This window comes from Podarcis cretensis (assembly GCF_951804945.1).
Source record: "Podarcis cretensis genome assembly, chromosome: 9".
Taxonomy (NCBI): domain Eukaryota; kingdom Metazoa; phylum Chordata; class Lepidosauria; order Squamata; family Lacertidae; genus Podarcis; species Podarcis cretensis.
In genome coordinates this window covers 15,124,366-15,144,868 of record NC_137178.1, presented here as the reverse complement: position 1 = coordinate 15,144,868, position 20,503 = coordinate 15,124,366, and the positions used below count along the sequence as shown (strand labels likewise).

The 20,503-nt window shown below is 43.9% G+C and overlaps 1 protein-coding gene across 4 annotated transcripts in view; it reads right to left on the bottom strand.

Moving 5' to 3' along the window:
- Positions 1 to 20,503, bottom strand: part of ARHGAP24 (Rho GTPase activating protein 24) — a 415,806-nt gene that overhangs the window by 232,822 nt on the left and 162,481 nt on the right. For all 4 annotated transcript variants that reach the window (XM_079990832.1, XM_079990834.1, XM_079990831.1 and 1 more), the window contains one exon: positions 3,550 to 3,637. In XM_079990832.1, the coding sequence (XP_079846958.1) occupies positions 3,550 to 3,637 (88 nt within the window). The remainder of the gene's footprint in view (positions 1 to 3,549; positions 3,638 to 20,503) is intronic.

The following is a 20,503-nucleotide window of genomic DNA, read 5'->3' as shown; positions in this document are numbered from 1 at the left end:
CTCAAAAAACGAAAAACTCTTTCGTCTTGCAAGTTTTTCGTCTTACAAGGCATTCGTCTTGCGAGGTACCACTGTATTTATTTTAGGGGAGTGAGGAAAAAAGAAAAATCACAGAAAAAATTGTGAGAAATTTCAACTCGGTCTAAAAACAACAACATTAAAAACATACTAATGTGCAATGTTATCAAACACTGACCTGGAGTTGCCAGAAAATAAAATAAAATACTAATAGAATAAAATCCCAATCATGTTTCAACCAATGTTGCATTATGTTCTCCTTTTTAAATATCTTTTATGGATTGGACATTATCCTTTTTTAATATCTTTTCTGGATTGGTCTGAAAGTTCAGCAACAAGCAATGCACTTTTAACCCCGATGACACAACCCAGTTTGGTCATCCTTTTTCCAGTAGACCCACAGTAGACCCATTCAAATGAATAAACATGACTGAGTTAGGTCACTTGATTTCAATGGGTTGTCTTGCAGTAAAACCTACTTGAATAGCAGCACCCATGATAACAGAATCCACAACTAAACTGGGTCATACTAGGCCTTAGAATACACTGGCTTTCTACAGCAAAAAGTGAAAAGGAAAATGATACACATCAACACTCAGTTACTGTATTTTTCACTCTATAAGACGTACCAGACCACAAGACGCACCTAGTTTTTGGAGGAGGAGAACAAGAAAAAAAATACTCTGAATCTCAGAAGCCAGAACAGCAAGAGGGATCGCTGCACAGTGAAAGCAGCAATCCCTCTTGCTGTTCTGGCTTCTGGGATAGCTGCGCAGCCTGCATTCGCTCCATAAGACGCACACACATTTCCCCTTACTTTTTAGGAGGGAAAAAGTGAGTCTTATAGAGCAAAAAATATGGTAAATACTGCGCACACGCTCACGCGTGCGCGCATACACACACACACACACACACACACACACACATATATATATATCAGTATTCAAGCCACAAAGATCCTGCCCCCATGGCTGGTTCAAAGCAGCCTAATCTGGAACATAGTTCCCACACAGAAACTTCTGTAATCATATGACAAAATAGATGAGGGTGGAGGAAGTTGAATAAGGAAAACTGGATATGGTTTAGAGGCCCCCCCCCCATATTTTCTCCAGGGAAATAATAATCAAATGCATCTGACTAACCTCTCTGGCCTTCATCTGCATCAATTAACATTTAGCCATGGATTCCACTCTTGGCCAGCCTACATTTGCCTGTATTGTTCTGCATAAATATTTTCAAGCCTGGAATTTCATGCCTTTTAAACTGAGGAGGATGTATGCGTGTCTTCAACGGGTTTTTTAATTTAAAGAAAAAACAAAATTACAATAGCAACTTTACGCGAAAACAATTCAACACCCAGATAAGTGTTGGTGGGGCAGCATAAATGCTATAGATGTCTGAATTTTCTTCCACTAGCTGTTTCTTCATGTCATTTATATCCTACCAGTCCTGAAGGAACCCAGGCAGCAATGCTGTGAAGAGATTATTAATTCAATAGAATGTTTTTCACACACTCTCTCTCTCTCATCCTTCATTCTGGAAGACCCTTGAACACAGTGATGATGTGATGAAGATCCTGAACTAATACATATCTCTAGCACCATCTTCCAGCAATATCCTTAGCAGGAACCCAATCTATTTCCCCTATCTCCGATATTCCTGGCCACAGCCAATGCTGCCATTGGACAAAGGGAACATCTGTCCATTATGCTAAGCCTGTGGGGAATGCTAGAGAAAGCCAACTGCTGGCCACCAGCACAGCACAGCTTCCCTCACTGTGTCATTGGCTCCAAGCTGGAGTCCATTAGAACTTTGGTTTCCCATGAAACTGTAAGACACACATTGACTTCTGCATCAGATAAGGTGGGGGAGGGGTGTACCAAAAATGAGGAAGCTTGCACAGAAAATAATTCTCTGTCCAGGATGACCTATTACAGTATTTCATTCCAAAGTCTTAAGAATGGACAGGAAATGAGCCCTGCTCATTTACATATTTAAAATCATTTCCAAAATGCTTAATATTTTTAAACTCTTCCAAGTGGGAGAAACTATGTGCAATATAAAAACCAATATCCATTAGGACAAAAATACAGCCTGAAATTAATAAAATGATATAAAAGCAAATAAAACAGAGATTCTGGGGATTCACACACATAAATCAGGGTTCAGTCATATGGGTCAGGGTTGTTGGCAACCATCTGTCTCGAGAGGCAAGGGGGTGAAGTCCAACTACTGTGTTAGCAGCAATGAAATGACTGCCCTGGTGTGCAAGCCTGGGTAATGTATATGGTGGTCTTAGACTGCCCAGATGACAAGACATGCCCCCCCCCCTTGGCTTCACTGATATGGTCCAAAGGAAAGCAGAGCTACATGTTTTGCATCAGCTTGGCTGCAGGAGTTGCTGGAAGGAGCAGTGGCGTAGCGTGGGGGGTGCAGGGGGGGGCCGGCCGCACCGGGCGCAACATCTGGGGGGTTAGGGAAATCCACGGTTAGGGGGCGCAAATCCACGGGTTAGGGGGCGCAAATTCATGGGTTAGGGGGCGCAAATTACTTGCCTTGCCCCGGGTGCTGATAACCCACGCTACGCCACTGGGAAGGAGGCATATAAGACGCCACCCAACTGTCTTAGGGACTCCACTCTAGATTTGTAGGGACATGGGTAGCGCTGTGGTCTAAACCGCTGAGCCTCTTGAACTTGCCGATCAGAAGGTCAGCAGTTCAAATCCCTGCAACAGGATGAGCTCCCGTTGCTCGGTCCCAGCTCCTGCCAACCTAGCAGTTCGAAAGCACGCCAGTGAAAGTAGATAAATAAGTACTGCTGTGGCAGGAAGGTAAACGGCATTTCCATGCGCTCTGGTTTCCGTCACGGTGTCCTGTTGTGCCAGAAAGCCGTTTAGTCATGCTGGCCCCATGACCTGGAAAGCTGTGGACAAATGCAGGCTCCCTCGGCCTGAAAGCGAGATGAGCGTCGCAACCCCATAGTCACCTTTGACTGGACTTAACCGTCCAGGTGTCCTTTACCTTTTTACTCTAGATTTGTGTAGGGTTTACTCCTTAGCCTTTTCTTCTCCCAAAAATATCCCGCAAGGCAGCAGAGGTTTAAGATCAGAGTTTTCCTTCTCCTAGATCTGCTGTTATTGGAGTGCTCGCTTTAACTAATTATTACCTAATGTTAACAGATCAAATCCTTTAAGGGTTCAATTTCTTTCAAAGCCAAGACACTTAAAGCAACTTCTAATGTGCCAAATGGACATGAACTATAATCATTTATATATATAACAAAGAAAATAGGAAAAATTGTAAATAAGCTTTACCACTAACACATATGCATATATGTATGTGTGTGTGTGTGTGTGTGTGTATATATATATATATATATATATATATATATATATATATATATGAGATCCTCCCCTTTCTCCTTAAATTGAATCATTAATCATTTCCAGCATCTGTTAAGGCTGAATAAAGTTGGTCATTAGACAGTCAGTACAACATAACAACAGATTTATAGTGAATAAAATATCCTACCTGGAATCACTTCAAAGAGGAACTTCCCTGGACTTTCATCATTGCAAGGATGCTCAGTCACCCGATTTCCAGGCAAGAATATGGTACCCTTAAAAAATAAAATTTTGAAAAAGAAGACGGGATGAGCCCTTGAGATCAAGGGAATAAGAATATTAAAACTCAAGATTAAAGCTCATAAATCATGCCGAATATCACATCTGGCTACCCAAACCTTCCCAAATGACTTGTCCTGGAAGATGTTCTTGTTTGGATGGCTCTCCAGGTGAAGAGGGGCTTCACATTTATAAAGCATCTCATTTATAAAGCATCTATGCATCTCAAATATGCTTGGCACACTCAGTAGAGCATTCATGGCCACTCTCAAACCAGATGAAAGCATTGTGCATGATTGTAAGGTAAAAGGTAAAGGTACCCCTGCCCGTACGGGCCAGTCTTGACAGACTCTGGGGTTGTGCGCCCATCTCACTTAAGAGGCCAGGGGCCAGTGCTGTCCGGAGACACTTCCGGGTCATGTGGCCAGCGTGACATCGCTGCTCTGGCGAGCCAGAGCCGCACACGGAAATGCCGTTTACCTTCCCACTGGTAAGCGGTCCCTATTTATCTACTTGCACCCGGAGGTGCTTTCGAACTGCTAGGTTGGCAGGCGCTGGGACCGAACAGCGGGAGCGCACCCCGCCGCAGGAATTCGAACCGCCGACCTTTCGATCGGCAAGTCCTAGGCGCTGAGGCTTTAACCCACAGCGCCACCTGCATGATTGTACACTATGCTAACCATGGCCAACTGAATGAACCCTGATTTTCAAACACCCCATGGGCACAGTGAAATGAAGTGCTGATCTAAATCCAGTTGCCAGAGTGTGAATAAAGGGAGACTTTGGTGAGGCCTGTGTGCTGTCTTGCAAGCAAGGTTGTGCAAAAATCACATTTGTTTAGGACAGAACTCTTATTCACCATGGCTTGTTTAGTGCAGGTATAATGCTGTTACAACATTAACACAATTTGTGATGTTCAAACCCATTTCGAACCACAGTTTCATATCCTGGTTAATGGCCTGGCCCGTAACCATGGTTTTGGTATTCAGGTCAAGCATAGCATTTAACTATCATTAAGGAAAGCAAAATGTGATTAAAGCATTATATCTGCACTTAAGTTTCCCTGCAGTGGAACACAGTGGGAGAGACTCTTCAGGCTGAAGTTTCCAACTTTATAGGTCAACACACAGTTACAGTACAGCTATAGAGTAGTTATGCTTCTCGGTAAACACAGCTGAGATGGAAGCCGACAATCTATCTTGTCCCCAGCAGATTGATTTGAAGCTTCCATTTTCTCTGCCACATGCAGAATACAGAATCTCATTTTGACATCATTAATAGCTTCATCATCCCATTGAACACTGAGCAATCTGACAACATTTCTGATTTCAGAAGATGCATATAAAGGGTTGGAATGAAATAGTTAGTTCTCTGTTCTGGGTATCTAAAACTCTTAATTGCTCAAATCTAGTTATATTGTTCTTCTTTCTATCGTTCGTGCTATGGTTTTCCCAGTAGTGATGTATAGAAATGAGAGCTGGACCATAAAGAAGGCTGATCGCCGAAGAATTGATGCTTTTGAATTCTGGTGCTGGAGGAGACTCTTGAGAGTCCCATGGACTGCAAAAAGATCAAACCTATCCATTCTGAAGGAAATCAGCCCTGAGTGCTCACTGGAAGGACAGATCGTGAAGCTGAGGCTCCAATACTTTGGCCACCTCATGAGAAGAGAAGACTCCCTGGAAAAGACCCTGATGTTGGGAAAGATTGAGGGCACAAGGAGAAGGGGACGACAGAGGATGAGATGGTTGGACAGTGTTCTCGAAGCTACTAACATGAGCTTGACCAAACTGCAGGAGGCAGTGGAAGACAGGAGTGCCTGGCGTGCTCTGGTCCATGGGGTCACAAAGAGTCGGACACAACTAAACGACTAAAAAACAACAACAAATCGTTCTTCCAGAATTTCTTTCACAGCACACACACACACACACACACATCTACACACACAGACAGAGAGAGAGATTGTTGAATGTTACTTTTTTGATGTAGGTTGCTTATTTTAAAGTTTTGTTTTAGTATTACATTTTTGTATTGCATTAGATTGTTATAAGATGTACATTTTTTGTTTCTTCAGCTTGTATACCGCCTTGAGTACTATAAGATAGAAAGACGGTATAGAAATTAAAAATGATGATGATGATGACTTTCCCAGAGTTTGTTCCACTGAGCCTCAGAAAGGTGATTAAAGGAGTGCGGACCTCATATTTATCCACATGGAGGCAGTCACTGAAATTAACTTAACACACTGGGCAGTCAGCCTCTAGTTTATTAAAGCCAGCCTCCTGTACAGCCCACAGCAATACTGCAAATATATTCTCCATCATTATCATTATTTAATTGTGCTTAAATGGTACCATTTCCACAAGCCTTTCCAAAGCCCATTATCCTTTATTGCCACATCATATCGGATTACTTTATCCTCCCCTGTAATCAGAAGTTGCTTTCATTTTCAGATTTTTGCGAGGTTCTGCTCTACAATTTCACTCTCTTCCTACCTTTAAAGCACATCTTAATGAGCAGCTTCTTAAAAGGGGTCACCTGGCCCTCTAGAGCTGTTCTGGAAGCTGAATGAGAGGAGGTTTCCCAAATAAGGTACTCCTGCCTTTTAGGGAGTAGCCTGGGAAATTCTTTCCAACATGGCCACAGTTGAGCCAGAAACCAGGCACATCCATGGTGGGTGGGGTGGGAGAGGAGGTTACATTTCCTTCAGGTAGCAAAGTTAGGTAAAGGTAAGGGGATCCCTGACCATTAGGTCCAGTCGTGACCAACTCTGGGGTTGCAGCGCTCATCTCGCTTTATTGGCCGAGGAAGCCGGCGTACAGCTTGCAGGTCATGTGGCCAGCATGACTAAGCCGCTTCTGGCATACCAGAGCAGCGCACGGAAACGCCGTTTACCTTCCCGCCACAGCGGTACCTATTTATCTACTTGCACTTTGACGTGCTTTCAAACTACTAGGTTGGTAGGTTGGAGCAGGGACCGAGCAACGGGAGCTCACCCCGTTGCAGGGATTCGAACCGCCGACTTTCTGATCGGCAAGTCCTAGGCTCTGTGGTTTAATCCATAGCACCACCCGCATCCCATAGCCAAGTTAGAAGGTGGCAAAATGTGTGCATTGACAGTCTGAACAACACTTTTTCAAAGAGAGAATACCAGTGGGTGTAGTAAGTTTATTACATTTCCACAACACTTCCCTCACTGTTACATTTTCACATTATATTTGAGCTTTCACGTGGTGCAAATGCCACTTCTGGATCTATAGCTGAATATAGCATAAGTTTAGCACTCATTTCCATATTACTTGCAAGGGTTTGGATTTTCCCTCTGGAACTCTCTTGCGCTATAGTTCCAGCAGTGGCTTTTACACCACACGGAAGCACAAATATAATGCGGAACATAACATATTGGGGGAAACTCATAAAAATGGAATAAACAGGGTGTGTACACATTATGCCATTGAATCACATTCTTTCCCTCAAAGACTTCTGGGCACCGTAGTTTACCATTCACAGAGTTACAGTTCCTGGTAGCCCTTCACAAACTACAGTGCCCAGAATTCTTTGAGGAGGGAAATGTATTTCAAGTATGCTTTAAGGTACAGCATTTAGGCAGCCTCAGTTAACTTTGTGCTATGGCATGCCCCTCTTTCCCTGCTCCAGGACATGGGTGGTGAATCTCTGGCCTGTGGATATCATCCTTGTTTTGTTGTTGTTGTTTAGTCGTTTAGTCGTGTCCAACTCTTCGTGACCCCATGGACCAGAGCACGCCAGGCACTCCTGTCTTCCACTGCCTCCCACAATTTGGTCAAACTCATGCTGATAGCTTCGAGAACATCCTTGTTACTTTTGTTACTATTATTGTTACTATTATCATCCTTGTTACTATTATTATTAAATTAGTCACACTCTTTCTCTTTAGAGAAAGTAACTCAAAGAAACAATAAATACATTACAAGTACGGTGGTACCTCTGGTTGTGAACAGGATCCATTCTGGAGGCCCGTTTGCAACCTGAAAGGAACACAACCCGTGTCTGCATGTCTGCACATGTGCGGGTCATGATTTGCCGCTTCTGCGCATGCGCGTATGTCATTTTGTGCGTCTGCGCATGCGCAAGCCGCGAAACCCGAAAGTAACCCTTTCAGGTACTTCTGGGTCGCCGCAGTATGCAACCTGAAAACGCTCAACCTGAAGCAAACGTAACATGAGGTATGATTGTACATTATGTGTCTCGAAGGCTAATAGCTGTGATGGCTGCATTCCGCCTACACAGTTGGAGTGAGCCATTCTCCTGAATAACAGTTGCTGGAAACTGCAAGAGGGGAAGGGGCTCTTGTGCCCCAAATCCAGCTTGTGGGTTTCACCCAGGCATCCAACTGACTACTGTGAGAACGGGATTCTGGGCTTGATGGGCCATTGGCCTGATCCAGCAGACTCTTCTTATGTTCTTATTAAAACCAGTATCAATTATCAGGCTGACCATGGTTCCCCATTTTGGCAAAGCCACACCCTGCTTTGGCCAATCACCAGACATCATAGAGGACGTTAGGTGTGAGCAGGGGGAATGGAGGCTGGGGCCAAAGGGGGCTTCTGTAACACTGCTGATCCACTTCCTGGAGACTGCGAAGTCCAAAGCTGAGGCTGTTGTGCTGCAGCAGATTAACAGAATGCTTCCTGCTTTACACAGTTTTGCAGTTGGAGTTACAGCATAACCTCCACCTCCCATTTCTGTTAGGCTTCAGATTAACAAGGCATTAAATTTAATAATCCCCTATTATCACTTCAGGAAGCTCTTGCATGCTACATAAACTGCACCAAACAAACAACCTCTCATACCCAAACTAGAATTACCTGCAAAAGGTCAATGCGTCTGGGAGGGTTTGGATCAAGCATGTCTCTCTCTCTCTCTCTCTCTCTCTCTCTCTGTGTGTGTGTGTGTGTGTGTGTGTGTGCTTCTTTCTTCAGAATAACTCCTTCTAGAAAGAAACTGGTAGCACAGCCAGCCCAAGGCATTTTGCCGCCTGGGGTGAAGGCCAAGATGGTGCCTCATCCAACCTCCCTGTTCCAAGTACAGAAGCTGGCTGGAACGTCAACACTGATGGCAGGACAGCATCCTTCACACAAGTAAAGGCAGAAGGCTAGCTTGAGAGAGGATAAGACAGAATGTATGGGATACCTAAAGTATCAAATGTGGTGACAGTAATAATAATACAACAAAACAACACCACCACAAACTGGCTTATAAGTATAAAACCAAATTTACTAGAATAATAGCTAGAATAGAGATCGACTATAACCATTCAAACAACAAACATACTAAGGTGCCATGTGCAAGACAAAGCCTGGAGATACTATAAACATGGAATGGATAAATGTACAACTCTATCTTAACAAGTTACATGTGCAGAAAATGTTATACAGACTAGATAAATGAACCGTTCAACAAGTAGCGTATTTTTGCATATTCTCCAGTGTGCTGCCCTTGCCGTTGTGGCAGCACTGGGTTGCCATTCTATGACTGGACTTATGCTACTTGTTGAACGGTTCATTTATCCAGTCTGTATAACGTTTACTGCACATGTAACTTGTTAAGATAGAGTTGTACATTTTTTCCACTCCATGTTTACAGTATCTCCAGGCTTTGTCTTGCACATGGCACCTTAGTATGTTTGATGTTTGAATGGTTACAAGTCTATCTCTATTCTAGCTATTATTCTAGTAAATTTGGTTTTATACTTATAAGCCAGTTTGTGGTGGTGTTGTTTTGTTGTATGGAATACCTCACCAGCAATCTGTGCTAACCCCTCACTCCCCCTGCTCCCTAAGCCCTGTTATCTCTTCAGCTTTTGACACCTCACCTCCCAACCTTCTCCCTCTGACCACTCATTGTCGTCCCACCACCAATCCCCTGGCTCTGGGCCTTCTTCCATTGGTGGTTCCCCAGCTGGCTCCTCCCACCATTCCTCTGCACCCAGCCAGTTCATGACAGGCCATGCCCCCTTTTGCCCTAACAGACCAGGAGAAACCCCATTGAACTTAGTGGGGCATTTCTGAATTAACATGTTTAGGGTTGTGCTGCAACAGAAATGACAGCTGTTGTATTAAACCTCTCACCCCACCACAAAAACCTCTCCCTCTTCATTCTCTTCATATTTAAGATAATGCCGTTGATGTATTTCACGCATAGTTAGCATCTGAAATAGTCTAGCTTCATGGGAAAGATTATTGTAAGTTATGGTGGTGGGGGAAACAAGTATTTGGCTTTTGGAAGCAGGGATTTGAGACGATAATCAATTGCAGGGTAAATTAACTTACTTATTAAATACAGACTGTGCCAACTATGGAGGAAATCACTTGAAAAGCTCTACTGAAAGAAAAGACTTGGCTAGAGACACAACTAACTTGATAGCAGGCTGCTCCATACGCAGATTATTTATAATTTATCTGGATTTATAACTAGACCAATTCCCAAGGGCTTGGGCTGAGAGAAACTGCATCAATTAAACAAGATTAAAGGGGTTATATAAAACATGCACTGTTATTTTGAATCCTTGTTTCAGCCACTGAGAGCCAATCTACATTTTGAAAAAGGACATGTGGTACAGTCCTCTCAGAACTAAACCACTTGAGAAAAGAGGTGAGCAAATCACGTGTTAGTTTTGTATTCTTCAAATTTATAAACTTATTCACAACCTAAGGTCATCAAGGCAGTGTACAAGGTAAAAAAAATAAAACAAAATGCAAAAAATGTAAATGTTGAAAACCATGAAAAGTATTTTGATAAGCTCTAAAACAAAATTATGGAAATACAATTACTATTTTATAAATGACCATAAATTACAATTGCTATTTTATAAATGACTGGGTCATACCTTCTTAACCAAACATTTCAGCAGGCACCTAAACATCATTATGCCACCCTAACTTTGACTGGCAATTGATTCCAGGGGGCTGGAGCTGCAACACTAAAAACCCAGCTTTAAGTACAGCCTAAGCCCACCTCTGAATCATATGATATTCCACATGCCAAATACAGTTTGAATTTGGTGAATGGGCTTAGGGATGGACAAATCAGTCTGTTTCCTGACTTTGCCACTGTTGTATGTGCTTATCTGCAAATCCATCCCATCCTATACGTTTGTGTAGACCTGTTTCAATTCATATTTTGAGCTGAGAACTGTCCTAAGATTTGAGAAGTGTGAAAACAGGTGATGGATAACAAAATTGTGACCCGCATGTTAATCTGGAAGGTGTGGGTGAGATCAGTTCATCACAGAATTCCCAAAGACAGAATTTGCTGAACTTTCCCAAATGGGGGAAGCATGCAACAGAGAGAACATGAATGGTTGATATCAGAGACAGAATATGTGGAACGAAGTGGTCTTTTATCTGTATCTATACAGCTTTCTTCTACATTGGAATCAGCACCTTGTGTTTGCCTCCCTGGGCTCCTTTGGGAGTAAGGGTAGGATATGCAGTAAATTGAATCAATAACAACAAGAAGAGGAAGAGGCAAGGCAGCAGCTATTTAATATAACAAGTGAAAGATATAGAAAAACCCACAGACACTCCCTTTATTTTCTAATCTAAGATTTTGGTCAACCATTGCAATGGGCCTTTTTCTACGGTGTCCTCTCTCAGAAAGGAATTCCCTTGTATTGTTCTAACTGACATTCCAAAACCGTTTTTCTTTAGGCTGATATTTCTTCTGACACTTTTGGTTCAGATTATTGTGATACCATATTGTGATACCATTTGTGTATTGCTGTTTCTTCTAAAACAAAAAACAAAAGCCTACCCTGTGGGAGCGAAGTTGAAACCAGAACTTTAAACTCAAAGTTTAGACACAGGTCTACCACCTCTGTAAAAACTAGGCCTCTAGAAACCCTCAATCAGAGCTGATGGTTAGAACTGGGATTTCTTCTATTTTCTCCTCATGCTTGGCTATACAAAACCAAAATGTCTCTACACCAGCCTTCCCCCAATCTGGTGTCCTTCGGAATTTTGCTGGACTACAACTCCTATCAACCTCAGGCAGCGTGGTCAATGGTTCAGGATGATAGGAGATGTAGTCCTAGATACCTTGGGGTGGGGGACCAAGCTGGAGAAGGCAGCCCTAAATACTTTGCAGAACAGGCACACTAAGGAGAAAAGTAATTTTGGAGTAAGAACAACATGTCGAGTGGGAAGGACATGGGAATTATTATTGCACCTGCCTAATAATTTTCAATTCTATACACAATTAAAAAGCAATGATATAACTTCTCTGGAATGAAAAACATCAGTTGAGCAGGTTGGTAGAGGCTGCTCTGTGTAATTGACACAGTGTTCCAGATTAAGCCACTGAATTGAAAGATAGATGCCAGCACAGTGTGTATTTTTCTAAGCAACAGCATACTCTGGTGATCTTCTAGCACACACAAAGAAAACTGAAAAGACAAATAAACTGGAGATGGTAAAAAAAAAAAAGAATTAGGATGCCAGCCACAGCCAGCCAGCTTACTTGTTCAGTAGCAACGAAGGAAGGCACAGCTGCTGAAATCTGCCTTGCTTATCTCTCCAGAAACTCCTAACATTTCCATTACAATGAATACAGTTGTGTCTTCGTCCACCATCACCTAACATTTTGCTGCCCACTGCCAAAGAAAACATTCAAGCAGGCCAAATCCAGTAAAGGAATCAATGCAACTAAGTCAGACAAGCTTTCCGTGCAGGAGCTCAAAAGGAAAAGAGACCCTGAACTTGTCGTAACAGTGTACTTTCCTCTACTTGCATTATGAAAACGGACAGGCTGGCCATTTAGGAAAATCAGATGCTGGAACTAGATGCTTCTTTCGCCTGATCTAGTGGCATGCTTCTTAGGGAGTTATGGCCAGGATCCACCAAGAGAACTTGGAAGCATTGGAACCCAAGGCTACCTGATCCATTTCAAGCCCGAGACTCTGGAATCCTGCTGGATTACTGATGTGACCTCTGAACTTGTTAGTATCCCAACAGAGCTCTCATGAGGACATTCTAGGTGAAAATCCCCTGTGAGCACCATGAGAAGTTCACCATGTAAAGTAAAGGTAAAGGACCCCTGGACAGTTAAGTCTAGTCAAAGGCGACTATGCGGTGTGGCACTCATCTCGCTTTTCAGGCTGAAGGAGCCAGAGTTTGTCCACAGACAGCTTTCCAGGTCATGGTGCCAGCATGACTAAACCGTTTCTGGAGCAATGGAACACTGTGACGGAAACCAGAGTGCATGGAAATGCTGTTTACCTTCCCGCTGCAGTGGTACCTATTTATCTACTTGCACTGGTGTGCTTTCGAACTGCTAGGTTGGCAGGAGCTGTGACCCCGTTGAGAGGATTCAAACCACCGACCTTCTGATCGGCAAGCCCAAGAGGCTCAGTGGTTTGGACCACAGCGCCAACCGCATCCCTTGTAACTACTGAGCTGCATCGCAGCACCTCCTCCCCTAATTCTTATAAGAAGGTCAGAGTCGCCTCACTGAGCAAGTTTAGAGTAAAATGATTTCTTATATACTTCTGATTTTTAAAAAACAAAAACAAAAAAAGTCTGCAGCAAAGGAAAATGACAGCATTAATTTGACTAGAATTCTCCCCCCACCCCTTGATTCCAGAGCAGTTCATAAAAATCCTAAACAGGTGGCATGTTTGGCAGCCCAACTGTGTATATGCAGCAGACAGATTTATTATGCCTTTCATTTTTTAAATATTTATGCACCAATGGAGACGGTGAGATAAAATACCTTCCTTGTCATAGCATCCTGTTAAGAGACGGCTGTGAAAACCGTCGCATCAATCAAAGAGGGCCATAAAGATGTTATCGTCCATTTTATAATTATCATCAATTAAGCACAAACTTTGGAAACGCTCTCTTTTTGAGGGGCCGTTATCTTATTTCACTTCCGAAACAAGCCCAGCCATTTGGCATTGATAGAGAGGGGAGATCCCATAAAAGCAGGGCAAGTAACTAGCATAGCAATTTGAATTAACTGACTATAAAGAGGTTCCCTTGAGATACAGAAGAAAGCTGATACGATGACGTGCAGAACATCTATTAGTTCAAAACAGGCTGCATCGTAGTCATTAGACACACAGGTAAGTGATAGGGAGCGTGATAAGGAAAGGCTTCACTTGATTTGTAAAGCACTATATTGCCTCAACACGGGACGCAGGTGGCGCTGTGGGTTAAAGCCTCAGTGCCTAGGACTTGCCGATCGAAAGGTCGGCAGTTCGAATCCCTGCGGCGGGGTGCGCTCCCGCTGCTCGGTCCCAGCGCCTGCCAACCTAGCAGTTCGAAAGCACCTCCGGGTGCAAGTAGATAAATAGGGACCGCTTACCAGCGGGAAGGTAAACGGCGTTTCCGTGTGCGGCTCTGGCTCGCCAGAGCAGCGATGTCACGCTCACCACGTGACCCGGAAGTGTCTCCGGACAGCGCTGGCCCCTGGCCTCTTGAGTGAGATGGGAGCACAACCCCAGAGTCTGTCAAGACTGGCCCGTATGGGCAGGGGTACCTTTACCTTTTTTATATTGCCTCAACAGCCACCTTCTTCAATATGCACCTTCAGAGGTCTTGCTCTCTGTCCTGGGCAGGTGTACAGAACAGGAACTCTGTAATGGCACTGCAAATTATTTTGCATGAGATCCAGCAATATCCCCCCCACTTGCCCTTCCTTTCCTGCTCTTTATCTTGAAAACCTACTGGTTTGGTCAGAAATTCAATCACTGCAGATCTGCCATATAAAGTTTTAACCTGATACTGCTGCCTCGTTGTTTTATCTGTCTTTTTTGTTTGTTTGTTTGTTTCGTTTTGTTTGTAAGTCAGTTGGGCACAGATCTTTGTGGAAAAGCTGAAGCATGCATTTCATCAATAATATACAGTGGTACCTCGGGTTAAGAACTGAATTCATTCCAGAGGTCTGTTCTTAACCTGAAACTGTTCTTAACCTGAAGACCACTTTAGCTAATGGGGCCTCCCGCTGCTGCTGCCGCCCCGCCGCCCCACGATTTCTGTTCTCACCCTGAAGCAAAGTTCTTAACCCAAGGTACTATTTCTGGTTTAGCAGAGTCTGTAACCTGAAGCGTCTGTAACCTGAAGCGTATGTAACCTGAAGCGTATGTAACCCGAGGTACCACTGTAAAAGGTAGAGCATACTACTGTAGTGTGGAGCATTTGTGTTCAGGGTTTCAGCAAGCCAGCAATGCTCCCCCAACCCACTCAATCCATTCCATTCCCTGCTAACAAATTTTCAGGTTTAGCCCCTTTGATAAATACTCAGCATTCTGTGGCCCCTGAACATTTTCAGCCCTCACAGAAATGTTTGGAGTTTCTCCCCGCCTTCCTTTGGCTCCCCTCCAAAGTCTTTTTGTGCTTCATCAAATCTTGGAGTTCCCCCAAACCTGCTAATACCACTCTCCTGTGCATGGAAGCTAGGCTATATAGGATAATAGTAATAAGCCAAGTTGAAGAATGTGCTCAAAGGCTCGTGGTTATTTATTTTTTTAAGTTAATTGCTTTCACCCTCCTGCCTTGGGAAAGTAAAACTAACCACTATGGGCAACTCACCACTGTGGATACAGAAAACCTCTGAGGAACATGTTCTTCTTCACAGTTCTACGCAAAGTAAGGTACAACCTCTGTTATCCCTTGGCAAGCTCACCCAGGAGGGGAGGCTAGCAGAATCATTTCTTATTCTGTTTGAGGAAAGATCTCCAGATAGTTGTGTAAAATAAATAAATACGTGGAAATCAATCAATGTGATGCTGTAATTTGGTGAGGTATAAAGATAAAGGTTCACATGTCTATGGCTATTCCAACAAGCATCAGCTGCTAAGACAAATGCAGAAATAAAACGGGAAACTTTCAGGAGCCTAAAACATTAATCAGGCCTGAGAACCAAAGCAAGCTGGCGTTTCAAAGCTCCCTGGAGCCTGACTTTCTGCCTTGCCACATGGATTCTAGTTGACATTCAGCCTACGTCTGTGCTTCTCAGTACATTCACTTGATATTAGGACTCTTCCTTTACGCTTCTCAAGATCTAAAATATAGTCAGAACCATCCTGCAATTTCAGTAAAGTGGCTTTAAGAAGACATGATGCCAGGGCTGGCCCAAGACATTTTGCCGCCTGAGGCAAAGGACAAGATTCTGTGTGCCCTGCCCTGCTCTGCTTCAAATGTTTGGGGTATTCTCTGTGTCAGTCCCATAGCCCTTTCCCCACAGAGATGTCCCTACCATATACTTAAGATGCACCTCTTTGCCTCTGACACCTGAGAGAGATTGTTAGAACACCCACACTATTCTTCTGATTGTAAATTGCTTTCGCTGATTTTTATACTGCATTTTGATATCGTTTCAACCTGTCCCCGGAGCCTTATGGTGAAGGATGGATAAAGGAAGCCAATAAATATAGTAGAGAAGTCAACTTGTGTCACGGGATTGCCAAAGAACGCCTTTGAGTCGGGGGGAGGAGAAGTGGAACAGTCAGAAAGAGACGGTCAGGAAATGACAGAAGGGGGAGAGAGCAGGAGGCAGCCAGGAGGTGTCAAGGCTGTCTGATGCTGAAGCAGAGCCCTAGCACTGCACAGGGAGCTCAGGAAAGGAGAGGGATCAGAGACATCCCATGAGGCTTCCCCGCCTCTTCTGTTGGAGGAGAAGGAGGAGAAGACCACTCCCCGGACGATTCGGATGCATAAGTTGTACTGTGCTGCTTAAAGGTAAAGGTAAAGGTACCCCTGCCCGTACGGGCCAGTCTTGACAGACTCTGGGGTTGTGCGCCCATCTCACTTAAGAGGCCAGGGGCCAGCGCTGTCCGCAGACACTTCCGGGTCACGTGGCCAGCGTGACGAAGCGGCTCTGGCCAGAGCCAGAGCCGCACACGGAAACGCCGTTTACCTTCCCGCTGGTAAGCGGTCCCTATTTATCTACTTGCACCCGGAGGTGCTTTCGAACTGCTAGGTTGGCAGGCGCTGGGACCGAGCAGCGGGAGCGCACCCCGCCGCAGGGATTCGAACCGCCGACCTTTCGATCGGCAAGCCCTAGGCGCTGAGGCTTTAACCCACAGCGCCACCTGCGTCCCTCCACTGTGCTGCTTGTACATATGTAAAATAAAGAACTGTAAATATCTCTCTGAGTGAGCAGAGGGTGCTTATTACAAAGAGCATACACGAACCTTCACAACTTGGCTTTCAGTTGAATCTGGCAATGGGACAGCATCCTCCACCGTGTCAGAGGCAGGCATGTAAGAAAGCATCCTGCTCCAGTACTGCCCCCTCCTTATTTGTCTCATGCAGCACCGTGGCTGTTCCACTGCAGGTCATCTTATTTGTCAAAACTGTGTCAAGACTATGCAACTTACATAATTTGCATAAACTTACATAATTATTTGGGATGTGGGTGGTGCTGTGGTCTAAGCCACTGTGCCGCTTGGGCTTGCCGATCGAAAGGTTGGCGGTTCGAATCCCCGCGACGGGGTAAGCTCCCGTTGTTCAGTCCCAGCTCCTGCCAACCTAGCAGTTCAAAAGCACACAGTGCAAGTAGATAAATAGGTACCGCTCTGGCAGGAAGGTAAACGGTGTTTCCGTGCACTGCTCTGGTTTTGCCAGAAGCGGCTTAGTCATGCTAGCCACATGACCCAGAAAAACTGTCTGCAGAAGCGGACAAATGCCGGCTCCCTCGGCCTTTAAAGCGAGATGAGCACCGCAACCCCAGAGTCATTCACGATTGGACTTAATTGTCAAGGGTCCCTTTACCTTTACATAATTATTTATGTAAATTGATTAAATTACACTGACATTATATCCCCCCCTTCATTTCAAAGCAAAGGAAACACGGTGCAATTGAGGGAGATGCAATCTGGTACATATCACTTGTGGACAGAAAGCAACAATGTTTAATATTGATCATATCCACTGGATTGATTTCTGTTCCAGGCTAGGGGCGAATAATCGAAAACCAGCAATTTCCACTCCTGTTTCCGTTTTTGTCAGCAAGCCCTGAGCTCTCTAGTTTGAAAGCACCAAGCTAGCTTAGGGGGCTCAGTGCAACCCCCCCCCCAAAAAAAAAAAAAAAACACACACACAAGATGTTTATGTTTATATGCCTTTAAATTTCATTGATACACACCTATAAACCTAGGGAGGGGTGGCAGAGAAAGGCACACAGAAATAAATAGTACCCACCAAACTGTATCCAGTTCAAACAAGTGTGTTAAGGCTTCCAGATTAAATGCTAGTGGATTTTTTTTTCCTTTTAGTCTAGCTTTGAGTTCATTCAATTTTTCTTTCCTCACAAGCCAATGCATTTGGCAAGGAAACTACTAATAAAAATCTCTACCCATAGCAACAAGTCATGTTGTTCTTCTGGCTGCTTATTCAGCTGAAAATACTGCTTTTATCTCAGATGTAATGGGCAAAGGAGAATTCTCTTGAGTGGTTATAGGCTAAAAGAATTTGATTCCCCACCTCCAGACACAGATTACTGAAAACATTCCCAGATATTTTGCTTTGCTACTTGAATCAGCAATGCAAGGCTTGTAAGGAATACAGCTGTTGCTTTGGGGGCAGGGAGAGACTATAAACCTTGCTTTTAAAAGAACAGGACAAAATCCTTGTTTTTAGATAAGCAGGAAACAAAATCCATTCGTAGTCACCTTTGCTATCATCTATTTTCTTTATCTCAAAATGTCAGTCAACGGCAGCAAAAATCATTACATCGTAACAAGGGGCGAATAAATCTGTCAGTTTTGGTTTCTATCAGTCTCTCATTTTTTTCCAGCCTTTAAATTCAGTTCTTCCCATTTCCACAGCAATTTGTGATTTATATATATATATATATATTAAAAAATGCTTAGTGCAAATTTATCCTAATACACACTTCTTTTTTTGCAAAGCCATTTCTCCTTATATAACTCCTTTTCACATGCTATTTGCATATGCACTCCTATGCACACTTTGCACTAGGATGTGTATTTATTGTACATATCCACTCCATTGTGGAATTTAATAAAAAGTAAAGTGAGCTGGCCATGCTAAGGAACCACCTTTCAGGGAAGAGGCTGCAGTGGATCTTCGGCATCAGTAGGCTGTTGAACTAGATTACACCTTTGGGGGTAGCTTCTAAAGCAGGCATGGCCAAACCTGGCCCTCCAGCTGTCTTGGGACTACAATTCCCATCATCCCTGACCACTGGTCCTGTTAACCAGGGATGATGGGAGTTGTAGTCCCAAATCAGCTGGAGGGCCAAGTTTGGCCATGCCTGCTTTAGAAGCTACCCCCAAAGGTATCTTAAATGATACCCCCAATGATCATGTGATTCTGGACTAGGTGCCAGGTAAGAATGCCAAGAAGATTCCCTGGCCAGGAGGGTCACAACTGAAAAAACCTTCCTCCCTGCCCCTCGCTAGTCACCAACTGCATAAGGAAGGAGATTGTCTTTAAGGTTCCCCACACTATAAAAAGGTTATGTCTTTTTATAGTAGACACCAGTTATGTCTTTTTCTCATCCAGAAAGTATAGCCAGAGATATTTTGGCAAATTTTAAAAATCCACTGGGACAGAAATTTAACCCCGAAAAAGAGGACAACCCTCTACCCCCCACTCTGTCCCCCTCTCTCTGTGTCTCCCTTCTGACTTTGATCTGAACTCCCGTAATTGGGATCTTGGCAGCAAGTTTACCACCAGCAAACCACTAAATTTTGAGGAAAAATAGAAAGGATAATAAGCGTATGTATGAGAGTGAGTGACTGAGATATATATATTCTCCACTGCAGTGGGGAAGTTACAACTTTTGTGGTTGTCTCCTGTCTTGGTCCTATTTTCCAGTCTCACCTTCACTTGCTTTAGCGAACAACATGGCAGGTAAGGGGGATTGATGGGACACAGAGGAGAAAGCTGATGTTTCTCCTGACCTATCTCACCTCCCATGGCCTGGGGGGATTTAAAGATATAGTAAGGTAAAGGTAAAGGGACCCCTGACCATTAGATCCAGTCGTGACCGACTCTGGGGTGATGGCGCTCATCTCGCTTTATTGGTTCAGGGAGCCGGCATACAGCCTCCGGGTCATGTGGCCAGGATGACTAAGCCGCTTCTGGCAAACCAGAGCAGCACATGGAAATGCTGTTTACCTTCCCGCCGGAGCGGTACCTATTTATCTACGTGCTTTCGAACTGCTAGGTTGGCAGGAGCAGGGACCGAGCAACGGGAGCTCACCCCGTCACAGGGATTCGAACCGCCGACCTTCTAATTGTCAAGTCCTAGGCTCTGTGGTTTAACCTACACCGCCACCTATAGTACAGACCTCCAAATCACAGCCTGGCAACTTGAGCTCTACAGCCTATTTTCCATTAATTTGTCAATAGAGCTATAAACCTCCATGTTGCAATCTGATAATTCTGTGTGGTGGGTAAGTCAGTGGAGGAGTTTTAGCAACATCTCCCAGCTGCAACTTCTACTTCTAAGCGAGGCCTTCTTTTTTCTTATTTTCTTATTTCCCCCCAGAACCAGGAAACAATGCAGCTTACAAAAGTCAAAATAAGCATGGCCATAACACAGAAAGCTAAAACACATGAAATATACTTTTTGAGGAAGCCAAGGAGAAGGACGGAAAAGGGAACCAGCCTTTTAGACCCACCATACAAACATATCAGCAATGGCAGTCTATCATGATCTTAGTCTGACAAAGCACAACCTGCAACTGGCAATGAATCCCCAGGAAATGCTACAGGTTTGATTTTTATTACTTAAATAAAGAATTCATTCAGTAAAATAAACCTGGTAGCCTCCATTTCTTTAGAGTGAAAATGAAATCTCATTAGAGGTGATTATTATGAATTATATTCCACTTTGAATAAATTCACTGC